The sequence below is a fragment of the Hordeum vulgare genome, chromosome 2H (assembly GCF_904849725.1).
Source record: "Hordeum vulgare subsp. vulgare chromosome 2H, MorexV3_pseudomolecules_assembly, whole genome shotgun sequence".
NCBI lineage: Eukaryota > Viridiplantae > Streptophyta > Magnoliopsida > Poales > Poaceae > Hordeum > Hordeum vulgare.
The window spans coordinates 654547360-654562603 of record NC_058519.1 but is presented as its reverse complement, the minus strand read 5'-3'; the positions used below and the strand labels follow the sequence as shown (position 1 = coordinate 654562603).

At 44.1% G+C, this 15244-nt stretch overlaps 1 protein-coding gene across 2 annotated transcripts; it reads left to right on the top strand.

The window, feature by feature from the left end:
• The first annotated feature begins 4483 nt into the window (after window positions 1-4483).
• Window positions 4484-9955, top strand: LOC123428464 (lysine histidine transporter-like 2). Of its 2 annotated transcripts, none has more exons than XM_045112675.1 (8): window positions 4484-4713; window positions 7440-7597; window positions 7697-8083; window positions 8171-8564; window positions 9029-9134; window positions 9257-9348; window positions 9436-9504; window positions 9584-9955. In XM_045112675.1, the coding sequence occupies exons 1-8, from the start codon at window positions 4648-4650 to the stop codon at window positions 9680-9682; spliced, it is 1371 nt and encodes a 456-aa protein (XP_044968610.1). In that variant the 5' UTR covers window positions 4484-4647; the 3' UTR covers window positions 9683-9955. The 2 variants fall into 2 exon arrangements, with proteins under 2 accessions (XP_044968610.1, XP_044968611.1); XM_045112676.1 differs by having other exon boundaries at window positions 4486-4713; window positions 7443-7597.
• Window positions 9956-15244: the final 5289 nt, after the last annotated feature.

Below are 15244 nucleotides of genomic sequence, written 5' to 3'. Positions count from 1 at the left end.
AATCAACTCAATAATGTTTCTGATGTCACATGCAAAAAAATGTTTCTAATGTATAAAAAATAGAGTTTTTTCACTCATTTGACCCACGAGACGAAAAGAATTCACAGAATGAACTCAACCTGAAAGCATTTCACAATCTGACTCTTTTAGAAACGCGAGAGATTGTGACGTTGCTGCTACACGTAGAAACACCAGTCTAACGTGGCGTTTCGGCTCCACGTTCAAACGCCAGTCTACCTCGCGTTTCTGGACTATATGCCAACGCCATTGACGCTGGCATTTCTGGACTATATGCCAACGCCATTGACGCTGGCGTTTCTGAGCCTGGTACATTGAGCGCGGGAGATGGCAGCAACTGCATATGCCCTGCTTTTTGGTGTGACAATGATGCATGCATGCACGCCAGTGTTATTGGCGTTTCACCCATAGGCAGCAACGCCAGTGTTGTTGGTGTTTCACAATGGGACAGCAACACTACATTAGACTGGCGTTGCAAAGAAGGATAAACGCCACGAGAGACTGGCGTGTCACAGTAGGGCAACAACGCCATGGTAGACTAGCGTTGCGTAGCGGGGCAGCAATTTTTAGAAGGGTCATATTGTGAAATCTTTTCAAAACGGGTTCATTTTATGCTCATGTTTGAAAGAAAGGTCAAAACAGTGAAAAATCCCTAAAAAATATACAATGTTGTTTATACAAGCTTTACGTAAACAAATGGCTTAACTTTGATTTTTCATATATATAAACTGTTTTGCTAATTATTTTTTTAAGAATATCGATATTCATACGCAACCTGGAACATTTGGTATGCATGTACTTATAAATTGATTGTTTTTGATGAAGCTATCTAATATGTTTGCAACCAAATTAAGACTTTACTTAGATTACAAATGCAAACACATATATCAGCAAGATAAAAATAATGTTTTTAAGCATATGCTATCATTAATTAACAAAACATACTCATCATAATTCAAATAATGTTCATGCATTTCAAGAAATGTCCTAAAATTTTAAGAACATAATGTGATTATCATAATTGGAGATTATGAATTTTTTTTCTCCAGTTGCAACGCACGGACCTTTTCTTGCTAGTAATATTAATGTAAATAGGAGAGAGTATATTCACACACAAAAAGTGGGAGGAAAACGGAAAGAAGGAAAAAAAAAAGAGCGACGGAGTGGGAAGAAAAAAAAGTGGGAGGAAAACGAAAAGTCTTTGCCTTCTTTGGCCAACTCAACGTCAGCGTTTCCCACTTGCTAATGGTACTGCAGTCAGCAGTCTTTCGCTCTCTTCACTTGGCCATGTTGGAAATTCAAGTGGCTTCTTGAATCTTGACTAGGAAATTCAAGTGACTTTTTGAATCTTGGCCAATTCAAGTGGAGCTCGCTCACGTGCTCGATCATAATTCACCCACGGGAATTGCTACCCAACTACCAATCCGTTGCTCCTTGAACATGATTATACTGTAATTAGTTGTAAAACGACCTCTAGTCTCTGCCCGTATGTTGACTTGCCACTTGTCTCGATTCCACTGGCCGCTGGGTAACGTGCTCACCGCAGCAACAACAAAAGACTTAGTTGTTTTCAAAGTCTACGCCAACAACGTCGTTTGCTCAGTGCAAGCAACAGCGACGTAGTCCAGTGCTCCAGCTTCAGTCTACTTCTGGATCTTGCGTTTGGCAAGTCCCAACGGCAATTGGGCATGCACAGGTATAATTTTCTCGGATGTAAACTTGCGCGTATGTTTCCGGTGGATTTGGTCCATCGGCCGACTAGTCTTGGAAAATACATTATGTTACTACCAAAAGCGAACTGGATTTTTAGGTCGGAATATAAGTCCTCAATTTGATCGACAAAACATGTGCAACATGTCACAAAAGCGTATGTTTGGAAACAACAGTCGAGGGCGAATCTAAAGTTGTATTTTGTGTGTCATATAACACATATTTCTATAGTCAAATTGAAAATCTAAAAACCCATGCCCGACTCACAGTCCCATCTGGAGGGAATATGTAGGTTAATAGGATTTGTCACCAAATATAGTTACCTACAAAAAAGGGCCACCGAATGTAAAATGAGGTTAGATGATTTAAATAAAACACTTGTTTGGAGGGTGTAGTGTTCCAACAGGGTCTACATCTCCAGTGTGTATGCATGTTCTTCTAAATTAGGATTTTGGGTCGGGCGCATCGCCCCAACATTAGTGGAGGCGTTGTTCAAAACAAAAAAAGGCTCCATCCCTAATCGCACCTTCGTGCCACTTTTCTGGGAGATACCGAGGAGGGAGAGAGTTTTGTGTCCCCATCAGTCATCACAGCCGATAGTTTGGTTCTTGTTGTTTTCGCTAGCGTGGCTTCGTAGGCTTCGTTGACAACATTATCATCTGCATGTACTTCCGAGCCTCTGTGAGCAAGTTCTTTAGCCTGGTCAGGCAATGTTGGTATGACTACCTGCCTAGATAGGGTATTTCCCCCACCAAATTGCTTGGTATGTCGCCAGTCTCCATCATACACGAGGGTATATTGTTGTGGTGATTCAACAACGTTTACTCCTCCGAAGTTGTTTGTAGGCACATCAGACTAAGTTGCTCGATGTTGTCTATTGCACGTGAGATTTTCTATGGCGCAATCATGATATTCTTGGTTATGCGTTTGGCAAGAGAATCAAGGCCCCGGGACTCCATTGTAGTGTTATATTTGGTTACGATAATTTTTACCTTTTTTTTTCTTTATGCTAGCCATCATCTAGTTGTGTCCTATGATATTATATCTAATGTAAAAAGTTTTGTTAAGAAAAGGTTGAGATGGTTTAACTTCGCTATGCTTGGCTCTCAAGCAAACACAATCTTAAGCTACTGAATGCCTGAGAAACATGTATATCAAACTATATATGAAAAACTTGTTGATAGTTTGGTTGGTGTCTAATCATGCCAAACCTAAGAGCCTTTGAAGGAAGCAATAGAGCACATGTGTCTCAGTTGAAGTCTACCTTTTTTTTGTGTCGGGGACATGAATTAGATCCAACTCAATGTCAAGAGAAGTGGCCTAGACCACAAACTTTTGACGAAAGGCTTCTACATATCCATCTGAGAAGTGGCATAGCGTGGCCGACATCAGGTATCGTGTTGTCTTGGAAACGTTGTTGTGACATTAATCTACAGTAGGCTACAGTCTGAAGTTCATTGTCACTACCCAACCTGCGGGTCGGCATCCTGGGTTCTATCTCCACCCAACATCCAAGACACCAATGAAACCTCAAAATTATTCTTACGTGCTCTGGGCACACAAAAATTGGATGCAGTACAAACCCTACTACAACCCCTATCTTGTTTGAGGCCCATAGCTGCCTCCCCTAAGCCCCATGTTCAACGGGCTCTACCAACAACCCCCTATTGACTGACCCATGGGTAGAGAAAAATGTTTCTGAATTTTCTCCCTCATGTGGCAACCGTCCGCCACTCCATCCACTAGTATTGGCGCCGACTCCTACCCCCCCCCCCCCCCCCCACAGCTCCTAGCTTGACCCTCTAGTGGAACTCATTGTCCGCACTGGACCTAAACCGGAGAACGTAGCCAAACGTCAACCACTCTAGCCAACATATGGGATTCATCCCCCTTATTGCAACCCCGCCCTTCTCTCACCGTAGCACCTCGACATCCACTAGTACACACGAGGTGTTTGACCTTTTGTGTAAATGGTAACTTTGCTTAAATTTCAATTTTCTTATTTTCAGATGTTCACACATTGCAATTCCAAACATTTTTGCAGACTTTTTGTTGGAACTATGAAGTGCCATGAATATTTTGTAGTAGGGTTTGAGTCATGCATGTTGAAAACAAAAATTGATTTTAATTGTGCCGTTTAAAATTATGCATTCGAGTATTGCTGAATAGTATGCATCATAATTATTGTAAGTTTGATCAATTAGATCTCATGTCTCAGTAAATACATAAGTATATGTGAACCTAACCATATAAGGGCAACACGTGGAAAATCATCAAGGTATCAAGTATACTCCCTCCGACCCAAATTATTTATCTTAGTTTTTTTTTAGATACGGATATATCTAGACACGTTTTGATGTTAGATACATCTGTATCTAGACGATTCTAAGACACACAAAAAATGGGACGAAGGTATCAGTATTCTGGTCTACGGTCAACACCGAGGACTGTTGTGTGACTTAATTTTTGTAAAGATGCCCTTGATCAACTTAATTTAATATATACGCTTTGGCATTTTCAGGAAAAACGAGTACTCAATTAATTGTGTCATTGCACTAGCACTTCCTGTAAATAAATAAATATATAAATAAGTACAGATCGTCATCATCAAAAATAAATAAAATACACAAGACTTAGACTGTTGAAACCAGATGGGGCGACGGACGACATGTGGCGCTCTGGAGGAGGCCGGCCGGGGAGTCACAGCGACGCGAGGATGACCCTTTCCAGTTTCCTGCAGGTTCTGCGCCTTCTCAAGTCAACAGTCAATGCATGGCCAGAGCTGCACGCAGCTCTACAAATAAGCCGGCCTCTTCTGCATGACACACATACTTGCTCTCCCAAGTCCCAACCTCTTGACAATCTCTCCATTGCTCAAGCTTCGCTTCACTGGTTGAATACAAACCTGCCTAACCAGCCATGGGGACACGGGTAGCGGCCATGGGAACACGGCCCGCGGAGAACCACCCCCACCTTCCACCCAAGGTGTATCTCTCTCCCTTTCTCTCGCGTGTTTCGTTTTGGTTTTGATTCATTTTCTCGGCAACGTTTCGCTAAGCCATACCTATATCATCATGTTTAAATTTCGAATGCTAATTTCATGAGAGGCACAGAGAGGGAGAGGGAGAGGGAGAGGAAGTCTACAGATGCGAAACAAGGAGCTTCAGAGGCCCTTTGATTCGCACGATCTCTAAAACACAGCAATAGATAAAAGGAAAAAGAATACAACAATGGCATGCCATCTTCAATATACAAAATGATTGGTAATGACGTTTCATTGTGCATAGGAATAACAAAAGATTTAGCACATGAGCTTGAAGTGGATAAAATTTCCTTATTTAAAGCGATACAAACTAATTCAAAGGAAAATATTCCCTATGAATAAATGTAAAAAAACTCATAGGGAATAGCAACCTCCAAACATATTTTAGAAATCCTTCGGTAGAGACCCTTATGGACAAAGTGGAATGGAATGGAGACAAAATGTTACTTTTTTAAGAAGATGCCACTTGCATGCAGGATTCTAGATATTTGTTTTTAAACCTTTTTCTTTGTTTTACAAAGAAAACATATGAAATGTTCATCAAATACCCCATGGATGATGGTCACATAGTCGGTGTGATATATGATGATTTTCCTTAATTGAGGAATTCTTGTTTTCAGTAAACAGTAATATATGTTGTATTCTTATATTAACTGTAAATTCCTTGCGGCCCAAGAGCAAAATATTCTTTTATAGTGGATAATCGTCCCTCGAATCCAAGACCTACATGTCAATTACTACCATGTACTACTAAATATCTTTGGGGTATTAGAAATATCGTTGTGGTTAGGTGAATGTATACATCCTAGATAGAGAGAGAAATTATGGCTGCATGCATCATCATGTTGCAGAGGTTGGGGTTTTTTCCTCCTTTCCAAAAAAAAAGATAGAGAGAAAAAAAACATATCTTTGCCATGAGTTGGCCTTGATTACGCGTCCGAAGACACCGACTAATTTGACATTTAGTCAATATGACAAGTCAACTTGCATGAATTTAAAGGAACCACTTGTATTTAGTGGGCCCTTCCATGTTCCTTGTTTCCTTAAGCATCACTCTACGACCAAACGTGTAGTTTATAGTTAACTAAAACACACTGTTTCACGCAGAGAGAGAGAGAGAGAGAGAGAGAGAGAGAGAGAGAGAGAGAGAGAGAGAGAGAGAGAGAGAGAGAGAGAGAGAGAGAGAGAGAGAGACGGGCATTAGGAGGCAGAGAGAGAGAGAGAGAGAGACGGGCATTAGGAGGCCCTTTGATTCGCAAGATCTCTACAACACAGGAATAGATAGAAGAAGAAGGAAAATACAACAATGGCATGCCATCTTCAATACAACATGCTTAGTAATGACATCTCATTGTGCGTAGGAATAACAAAATATTTAGCACATGATCTTGAAGTGGGTCCAAATTTTCCTACGTGAACTGATACGAACTAATTCAAAGGAAAATATTCCCCATGAATTGTAATCCTACGAATTAAACAACGCATGTAGAAAAAATCATAGGAATTAGAATTCTCCAAACGTATTTTAGGAATCCTTTGAATCGAATAGACCCTTGATGGACAAAGTAAAATGGAATAGAGACAAAATTTTACTTTTTTTAAGATGCCACTTGCATGCAGGATTCTAGATATTGCTACTCTTTTGTTTTTTAAAACCCTTTTTCGGTTTAGAAAGAAAACATGTGAAGTGTTCATCAAATATCCCGTGGATTATGTAATATGTGATGATTTGCCTTGATCGAGGAATTTTTTTTTCTAGTAAACAGTAAAATTAGCTGTACTTCAATATTAACTGTAAATTCCTTGCGGTCCAAGAGTGATTTTTTTTAAAGTGGATAGTCGTCCCTCCAATCGAAGACCTATATGTCAATTACTACCAAGTACGAAATACCTTTGGGGTATTAGATATATCATTGTGGTTAGGTGAATACATGCTAGATAGAGAGAGAGAGAGAGAGAAAACATATATTTGCCATGAGTTGGCCTTGATAACGCATCCGATGACACCGACTAATTTGACATGTGTAGTCAATATGCCAAGTCAACTTGAGTGAATTTAAAGGTATCACTTGTCTTAGTGGGCCCTTCCACGTGCCCTGTTTTCCATAATCATGGCTCTGTGATCAAGTGTGTAGTTTAGTTAACTAAAACATTGGTTTGTGCACCAATCATAAGCTCTATCACACTAATAGTAGGTCTTTCTTTGTGGGGGAATACTAGGTTAAAATCCATAACAAGCTTTTGTCAATATTAGTTTTTTTCTGAACGGAAACAACAAAGGCGATCGCCCACCTGAATTTTATTACTCGAAAGGCCGGACAACAATCAACAAGTAAATATACATTTCGACTGTACCGTGTTAAAAAAAAACAGGTACATATACATACACAACAATAGCAGGACACGCTCACGCGCGATAGAGTGACCGCTCAACATCGTGGAATTGCAGAGCGATACCACCCGCAAGAGCAGTAACACTTAAACAAGAGATGAACACCAGACGTTGATAGGGAAGGGATCAATGCGACGGGGGCCACGGGCTCTCCACAACAAACATTTGTGGAGCCAGAGAGGAAATAACTATTGAGCAATCACTCAGCTGCTTGTAGCTAGCTTTGTGTTCTGTCATGCCCCACGGCTAACAAGTAACAACAATGGCGAAAACTAGCAGGATTGGAGGACTGTGGAGGAGAGGAAGATCGACGACTGGCTCCCTGTCACGGCGTCGAGGAACGGAAAGTGGTGGTACTCGGCCTTCCACAATGTCACCGCTATGGTCGGCGCCGGCGTGCTCACCCTACCCTACGCCATGTCCGAGCTCGGCTGGTACATACATACTGTTGGAAATAGGATCACCTGCAACATGGCGTCCATAATTTGTATTTTGTACATGTCGTCAGTTTCACTCATGTTTGTTGGTTTTAGGGGACCTGGCGTCGCTGTGATGACACTGTCGTGGATCATGACGCTGTACACGCTGTGGCAGATGGTGGAGATGCACGAGATGGTGCCCGGGAAGCGGTTCGACAGGTACCACGAGCTGGGACAGTACGCTTTCGGCGAGACGCTCGGGCTGTGGATCGTCGTGCCGCAGCAGCTCGTCGTCGAGGTCAGCTTGGACATCGTGTACATGATCACCGGCGGCAAGTCGCTCAAGAAGTTCCACGACCTCGTCTGCGACGACAGGTGCAAGGACATAAAGCTCTCCTACTTCATCATGATCTTTGCTTCCGCCCAGTTCGTCATCTCCCAGCTCCCCAACTTCGACTCCATCGCCACCATCTCCCTCGCCGCCGCCCTCATGTCGATCTGGTATGTGCGTATGTACCGCGCGCTGGAACAATAATTTCGAAGTCATATTAATAGCTGATTAGTATGACTTCCTGACGAACGCCACAGCTACTCGACGATTGCATGGGGCGCCTCGGTGGGGAAGGGGAAGGCGGAGGACGTGGACTACAGCATACGGGCATCCACTACCTCGGGGATGGTGTTCGACTTCCTGGGAGGCCTGGGACAAATGGCCTTCTCCTTCTCAGGTCATAACGTCGTGCTGGAGATCCAGGCCTCCATCCCGTCGACGGCGGAGACGCCGTCCAAGAAGCCCATGTGGAAGGGTGTGGTCGTTGCCTACACCATCGTCTTGCTCTGCTACTTCCCGGTCGCTTTCGTCTGCTACTGGGCCTTCGGCAACAGCGTCGATGACAACATCCTCATCACCCTCAACACTCCCAAGTGGCTCATCGCCGCCGCCAACATGATGGTCGTCGTCCATGTCATCGGTAGCTACCAGGTACACACACGCATCATCCTAGCCAGTCACTCATTTAGCTAGGTTAACCGTGTTGGTGCAGAACCTCGGCTGCACCTTCCTCTTCCGCACTCGCACGAACGGAGGAAGACGATGGAGTGGAGACACAGAGTTTTTCCGACCGGCGTACGAACGCCGCCGTGGGCGCACAGACGCCCTACTCTTTTTTCTCTTCAGCTCAATTACAAGCAGTACACAGGAGGCCTTTTATAAGTGAAGCACGCACACACGACGCTCCACTCCTCCCACGCTCGCACGCACTCGCACGCACTAACCAACTAACTCATGCATGCACTCACACCTGATCCGCACGCTCCGGCCGAGCACGCACAACGCGCTCTAACACGCAAGTCCTCAAGCTTGCATGCAGCTAACTTGGTCCAGTCAAGATTACTACTAACAAACCGTTCATGCCATGCAAACATAAGACTTCACATCCATCTCAGGTTTATGCGATGCCGGTGTTCGACATGATGGAGATGGTTCTGGTGAGGAAGATGCGTTTCTCTCCCGGTTGGAAGCTCCGTTTGGTTTCCCGGAGCCTCTTTGTTGGTAATTCCATGATTCCTCACTGTCTGAAGTTAAAACAATTCCTTCCAACTAATTAAACCGTTTCTCAATGAAAATTTCGTCCCCACCAAACATGACTAACTAATGAGATGCAATATGTCCAGCGTTCACAATGTTCATAGGCATCACCTTCCCCTTCTTCGGTGGGCTGATCGGATTCTTCGGCGGGCTCTCCTTTGCACCGACAACTTATTTCGTAAGCACTCCGTCCAGCTCCACTTCACTTCCATTGATGGAAACATGAATTCAGAGCTGATCAAAATAAACATCTTGTTCGGACCAGCTTCCCTGCATCATCTGGCTCACTGTCTACAAACCCAGGGTATTCAGCCTCTCATGGTGCGCCAACTGGGTAAGATCAACTGAATACTCAGTAAAAAAAAAAATCCTGTGTGATTTTATTTTATGTTTTGCGTTTCCATTCTCTTCAGTTCTGCATCGTTGGTGGGGTACTGCTGATGGTGCTTGGGCCCATTGGAGGGCTAAGGCAGATCATCATGGAAGCCAAGACATACCAATTCTACTCGTAGATCACTTAGTTGATTGTTGCAAAGCCATTGTACAGACAAGTAGCAGAACTGATGTAATGCATCAATGTTGGCATTGACCTAGTACGTTTCACTTGTCCGTACCTTCTCCTAGTGTTACCTCTTTGGGACGGTCCAAGTGTGGCAAGCACTCCTCCCGTTTCAAATAGACTGAAGTTCTAGGTTTGTCCTAAGTCAAAAAAATAAAATTTGACCGAGTATGTAGAGAAATGTGATAATATCTAAGTTGTTGTGAATACCGAATATAGTGATACATGATGCCGACAGTATTGGTATGTATGATGTGGATTACTTTATGCCGGGATGACTATCAGCCGATAATAAGCTAATTTACAATTAAAATGGTAATAAAACCATTGAAAAATTGCTTGTTACAACTATGTGAACGTGGTTTTGTCACCTGCTTTTTGGTTCGTAATAAGATGGTTTGATTGGGTGAAGTTTGTTTCTTGTGAGGCTCGTAGTGGATCGGTAGATGCTCTGATGGACCTATATGTTTGTGGTGACTGTTTAATCGGTTTTATGAAATAAAAACGGAGAGCTCTTTAATTCAAAAAGAAAGACCATTGAAATATAATAATACTTTTACACACGTCTAAAAAGTTCGCTGTTCAGCTCTACCAAGTCTTGTTGCCCATGCACTCGTTTGTGGTTGGCCGTCTTAAAAGTTAGAGTAAATTATAAGCCACTTCTGCTTCACTACAGGCGTAAACCCTTGATCTTTCTGAACAAAAAAAAAGTTCTGTTTTTCAGGGTGCTGTCGGCTTAACTCCAAAGAACCCGTTAAACTTAATTTTCAAAAAGTTCGGTGATCTGAACCCTAAAATCACATCATATATCCTATATATATCTATACCTAATTTTAATAATAAAGCGGCTATTGCTTCCGTCGGAAAACCCATTGCGGCATTTTTATAAAAAAGCCCTGTAATTTTTGTTATTCAATCCGCGTTCCATCATTTATCTGCAATGCAAAAGGAAAAAACGATTCGCTGCAAAAAATTATACCCGTACGCACCGCCTCCTCCCGTCGACCCTGGGCCACCCTGGCCTGTGCCCAGGCCGCCGCCACACCACTCGCCGCCGCGGCCGGCCTCAACCACCACCGCTGCCGATCTCAACCCACCCGCCTCCACGGTCGTACCTCTCCCCGCTCACTGCCCCCGTTGCGGCGCTCGAGCGCATCGCGTCGACCCTGGTCCACCCTGGCCTGTGTGTCCAGGCCTCTGCCACACCACTCGTCGCCGCAGCCGACCTCAACCACCACTGTTGTCGATCTCAACCCACCCGCCTCCGCGGCCGACCTCAACCACCACTGTTGTCGATCTCAACCCACCCGCCTCCGCGGCCGTACCTCTGCCCGCTTGCTGCCCCCGTTTCGGCGCTCGAGCACAGCTTCTGGATCAAATCAACGTGACAGCTACAGTGACTGGGGATGATGCGTCTGCTTGATGCAGAACGGCGGCGGCGCGCGGATAAGGCGCGGCGGAGCGAAGTACTTGCAGGTTGAGACGGGCCTCCATGGCTCACACGGGGAACTCCGAGGTTATGACGCGGCAACGGCGACTCCTTATGGCCAGATAGAGGCGTCTAACCCTTGCTCCCCTCATTGTATCCCCTCCTCCGGCAGGAACTCATCATCTGGTGAGATCCCCTCCCCATGCCTCCAACCGTGTGCCAAGCACCGGCAAGAAATTTTGTTTTGTGGGGATTTGTTTGCTGATGAATGAATGTATTGAATGTAAGATTGTATTGTTGTAGAGACAGAGAATGGTAAACCACCTTCAGTTTATCATCTGATCCCACATTCTCTACCCCATGAGTGAAATAAGATAACAGTCCATTGATCAATTCACGTAGCCTCTTTATTTTGCTTTGCTTGTCCCGCTCAATTTCTCATCATGATGGAATTAACAATGGACGGGTTGATTTCTCAAGAAAATAGGATAGGACTGACTACATTAGTTAGCTTATTATTTTAATAAATTAAAAAAGTTATAAAAAAATTAAAAGCGTGTGGTATTTTTTTTTCCGTTGCAACGCACGGGCCCTTTTGCATATATATACCTAAGAGATTTATCCCTACTATGTTAATTACCTTGACATGCAGCCTATCCACATCATAAAGTAGATCCATATCATGTAAAAGTTCTGTCTCAGTAATTATTCATACACATGATCCCACTAACTCCTCGTATGCATGCAAAGTACAATAGATAACCCTTAACTATTTTTTTGCTTGCACTCTCAAGCAGCCTTCTCCGTCGGGTCTGTCGCGGGTGCAACAGTGGTTGCCTGATGGGTGCGGCTGGCTGGTCGGTGCGGGCGGAGGGTCTCTTTGATGGCTGGGCACGGGAAGGCCCCTGGTCAGAAAGCCTGATCTGAGGCGGCCAGATTTAAGGCCCCAGGGCGCGGGTCTCCCAGATCTGAGGCGGGTGTAGGGTGTCACAGGGTGGCGCAGGACGCGGCGCGGAGGCCTTTGTATAGCGCGAATCTGCTGCAGGGAGTGGGCGCGGTGGCGTCGGTGCGCCCGAGGCGGGTAGAGCAGGTGGACGTCGACCATGGGGATTGTGTGCTCTGTAGTGCTTCAAATCTATTTGGATTCTAAGGTGTGGTGGATCTTCGGGCGAAAGCCCAACCCTGACTTTCAGTTGGTGTCGACAATGTCGGCGCCATGGCATCGTCCCCTTTCTTGAAGGCGTTGTCGTGGAGCTTCATTGCATGACTCTCCAGGAGAAATCTCTAGCTTCGGATGGTCGAAGCAGGAGATGTCGGCAACTATGTCGTTTCCTTCTTTGAAGCATCGCCTTGGAAAGTCAGCATACTGCAGTTTGCACGGATCCCTTCGTCGTCGGTGACAGTGGATGTCGGGGTGGCGGCTCCGGGTGGTTTCTGTTTGTGCGTCGAGATGGTGATCTCGGGAACAATGTGAGTGGGAGCTCTATGAGGTGAGGAGTTTGACAACTACTTCAAGTGGAAAAAGGATTGGACCAGCAAACTTGGATTCACCTCTCTCCACAACTGCACGACAGCTATGCGGATGCTTACATACGGAGCTTCCGGTGATATTCTGGAAGACTATGGACGCATGACTGTTGGAAATATGCCCTAGAGGCAATAATAAATTAGTTATTATTATATTTATTTGTTCATGATAATCGTTTATTATCCATGCTACAATTGTATTGAATGAAGATTCATTTACATGTGTGGATACATAGACAAAACACCGTCCCTAGCAAGCGTCTAGTTGGCTAGCCAGTTGATCAAAGATAGTCACTGTCTTCTGATTATGAACAAAGTGTTGTTGCTTGATAACTGGATCACGTCATTAGGAGAATCACGTGATGGACTAGACCCAAACTAATAGACGTAGCATGTTGATCGTGTCATTTGTTGCTACTATTTTCTGCGTGTCAAGTATTTATTCCTATGACCATGAGATCATATAACTCACTGACACCGGAGGAATGCCTTGTGTGTATCAAACGTCGCAACGTAACTGGATGACTATAAATATGCTCTATAGGTATCTCCGAAGGTGTTAGTTGAGTTAGTATGGATCAAGACTGGGATTTGTCACTCCGTGTGATGGAGAGGTATCTCGGGGCCCACTCGGTAATACAACATCACACACAAGCCTTGCAAGCAATGTGACTTAGTGTAAGTTGCGGGATCTTGTATTACGGAACAAGTAAAGAGACTTGCCGGTAAACGAGATTGAAATAGGTATGCGGATACTGACGATCGAATCTCGGGCAAGTAACATACCGAAGGACAAAGGGAATGACATACGGGATTATATGAATCCTTGGCACTGAGGTTCAAACGATAAGATCTTCGTAGAATATGTAGGATCCAATATGGGCATCCAGGTCCCGCTATTGGATATTAACCGAGGAGTCTCTTGGGTCATGTCTACATAGTTCTCGAACCCGCACGGTCTGCACACTTAAGGTTCGACGTTGTTTTATGCGTATTTGAGTTATATGGTTGGTTACCGAATGTTGTTCGGAGTCCCGGATGAGATCACGGACGTCACGAGGGTTTCCGGAATGGTCCGGAAATGAAGATTGATATATAGGATGACTTCATTTGATTACCGAATATATATCATCCTATATATCAATCTTCGTTTCCGGACCATTCCGGAAACCCTCGTGACGCCCGTGATCTCATCCGGGACTCCGAACAACATTCGGTAACCAACCATATAACTCAAATACGCATAAAACAACGTCGAACCTTAAGTGTGCAGACCCTACGGGTTCGAGAACTATGCAGACATCACCCGAGAGACTCCTCGGTCAATATCCAATAGCGGGACCTGGATGCCCATATTGGATCCTACATATTCTACGAAGATCTTATCGTTTGAACCTCAGTGCCAAGGACTCATATAATCCCGTATGTCATTCCCTTTGTCCTTCGGTATGTTACTTGCCCGAGATTCGATCGTCAGTATCCGCATACCTATTTCAATCTCGTTTACTGGCAAGTCTCTTTACTCGTTCCATAATACAAGATCCCGCAACTTACACTAAGTCACATTGCTTGCAAGGCTTGTGTGTGATGTTGTATTACCGAGTGGGCCCCGAGATACCTCTCCGTCACACGGAGTGACAAATCCCAGTCTCGATCCATACTAACTCAACTAACACCTTCGGAGATACCTGTAGAGCATCTTTATAGTCACCCAGTTACGTTGCGACGTTTGATACACACAAAGCATTCCTCCGGTGTGAGTGAGTTATATGATCTCATGGTCATAGGAACAAATACTTGACACACAGAAAACAGTAGCAACAAAATGACACGATCAACATGCTACGTCTATTAGTTTGGGTCTAGTCCATCACATGATTCTCCTAATGATGTGATCCCGTTATCAAGTAACAACACTTGCCTATGGCCAGGAAACCTTGGCCATCTTTGATCAACGAGCTAGTCAACTAGAGGCTTACTAGGGACAGTGTTTTGTCTATGTATCCACACAAGTATTGTGTTTCCAATCAATACAATTATAGCATGGATAATAAACGATTATCATGAACAATGAAATATAATAATAACTAATTTATTATTGCCTCTAGGGCATATTTCCAACAGTCTCCCACTTGCACTAGAGTCAATAATCTAGTTCACATCATCATGTGATTCCAACGAATCCAACACCCATATAGTTATGGGGTCTGATCACGTCTTGCTCGTGAGAGAGGTTTTAGTCAACGGTTCTGAAACTTTCAGATCCGTGCGTTCTTTACCAATATTTATGTCATCTTATAGATGCTGCTACTACGTGCTATTCGGAAATGCTCCAAATATCTACTCTACTATACGAATCCGTTTCACTACTCATAGTTATTCGGATTAGTGTCAAAGCTTGCATCGACGTAACCCTTTACGACGAACTCTTTAACCACCTCCATAATCGAGAAAAATTCCTTAGTCCATTAGTTACTAAGGATAAATTTTGACCGCTGCTAGTGATTCAATCATGGATCACTCTCTGTACCTCTCAACGAACTTTGAGTCAAGGCACAC

Excerpts from the sequence above, each read along its gene's own strand:
- LOC123428464 (XM_045112675.1), top strand. The coding sequence starts at position 4,648 with ATGGGGACACGGGTAGCGGCCATGGGAACACGGCCCGCGGAGAACCAC. Across the intron at positions 8,084-8,170 it reads GCCGCCCTCATGTCGATCTG|CTACTCGACGATTGCATGGG; the intron begins GTATGTGCGTAT and ends CGAACGCCACAG. Across the intron at positions 9,505-9,583 it reads TCTCATGGTGCGCCAACTGG|TTCTGCATCGTTGGTGGGGT; the intron begins GTAAGATCAACT and ends CATTCTCTTCAG.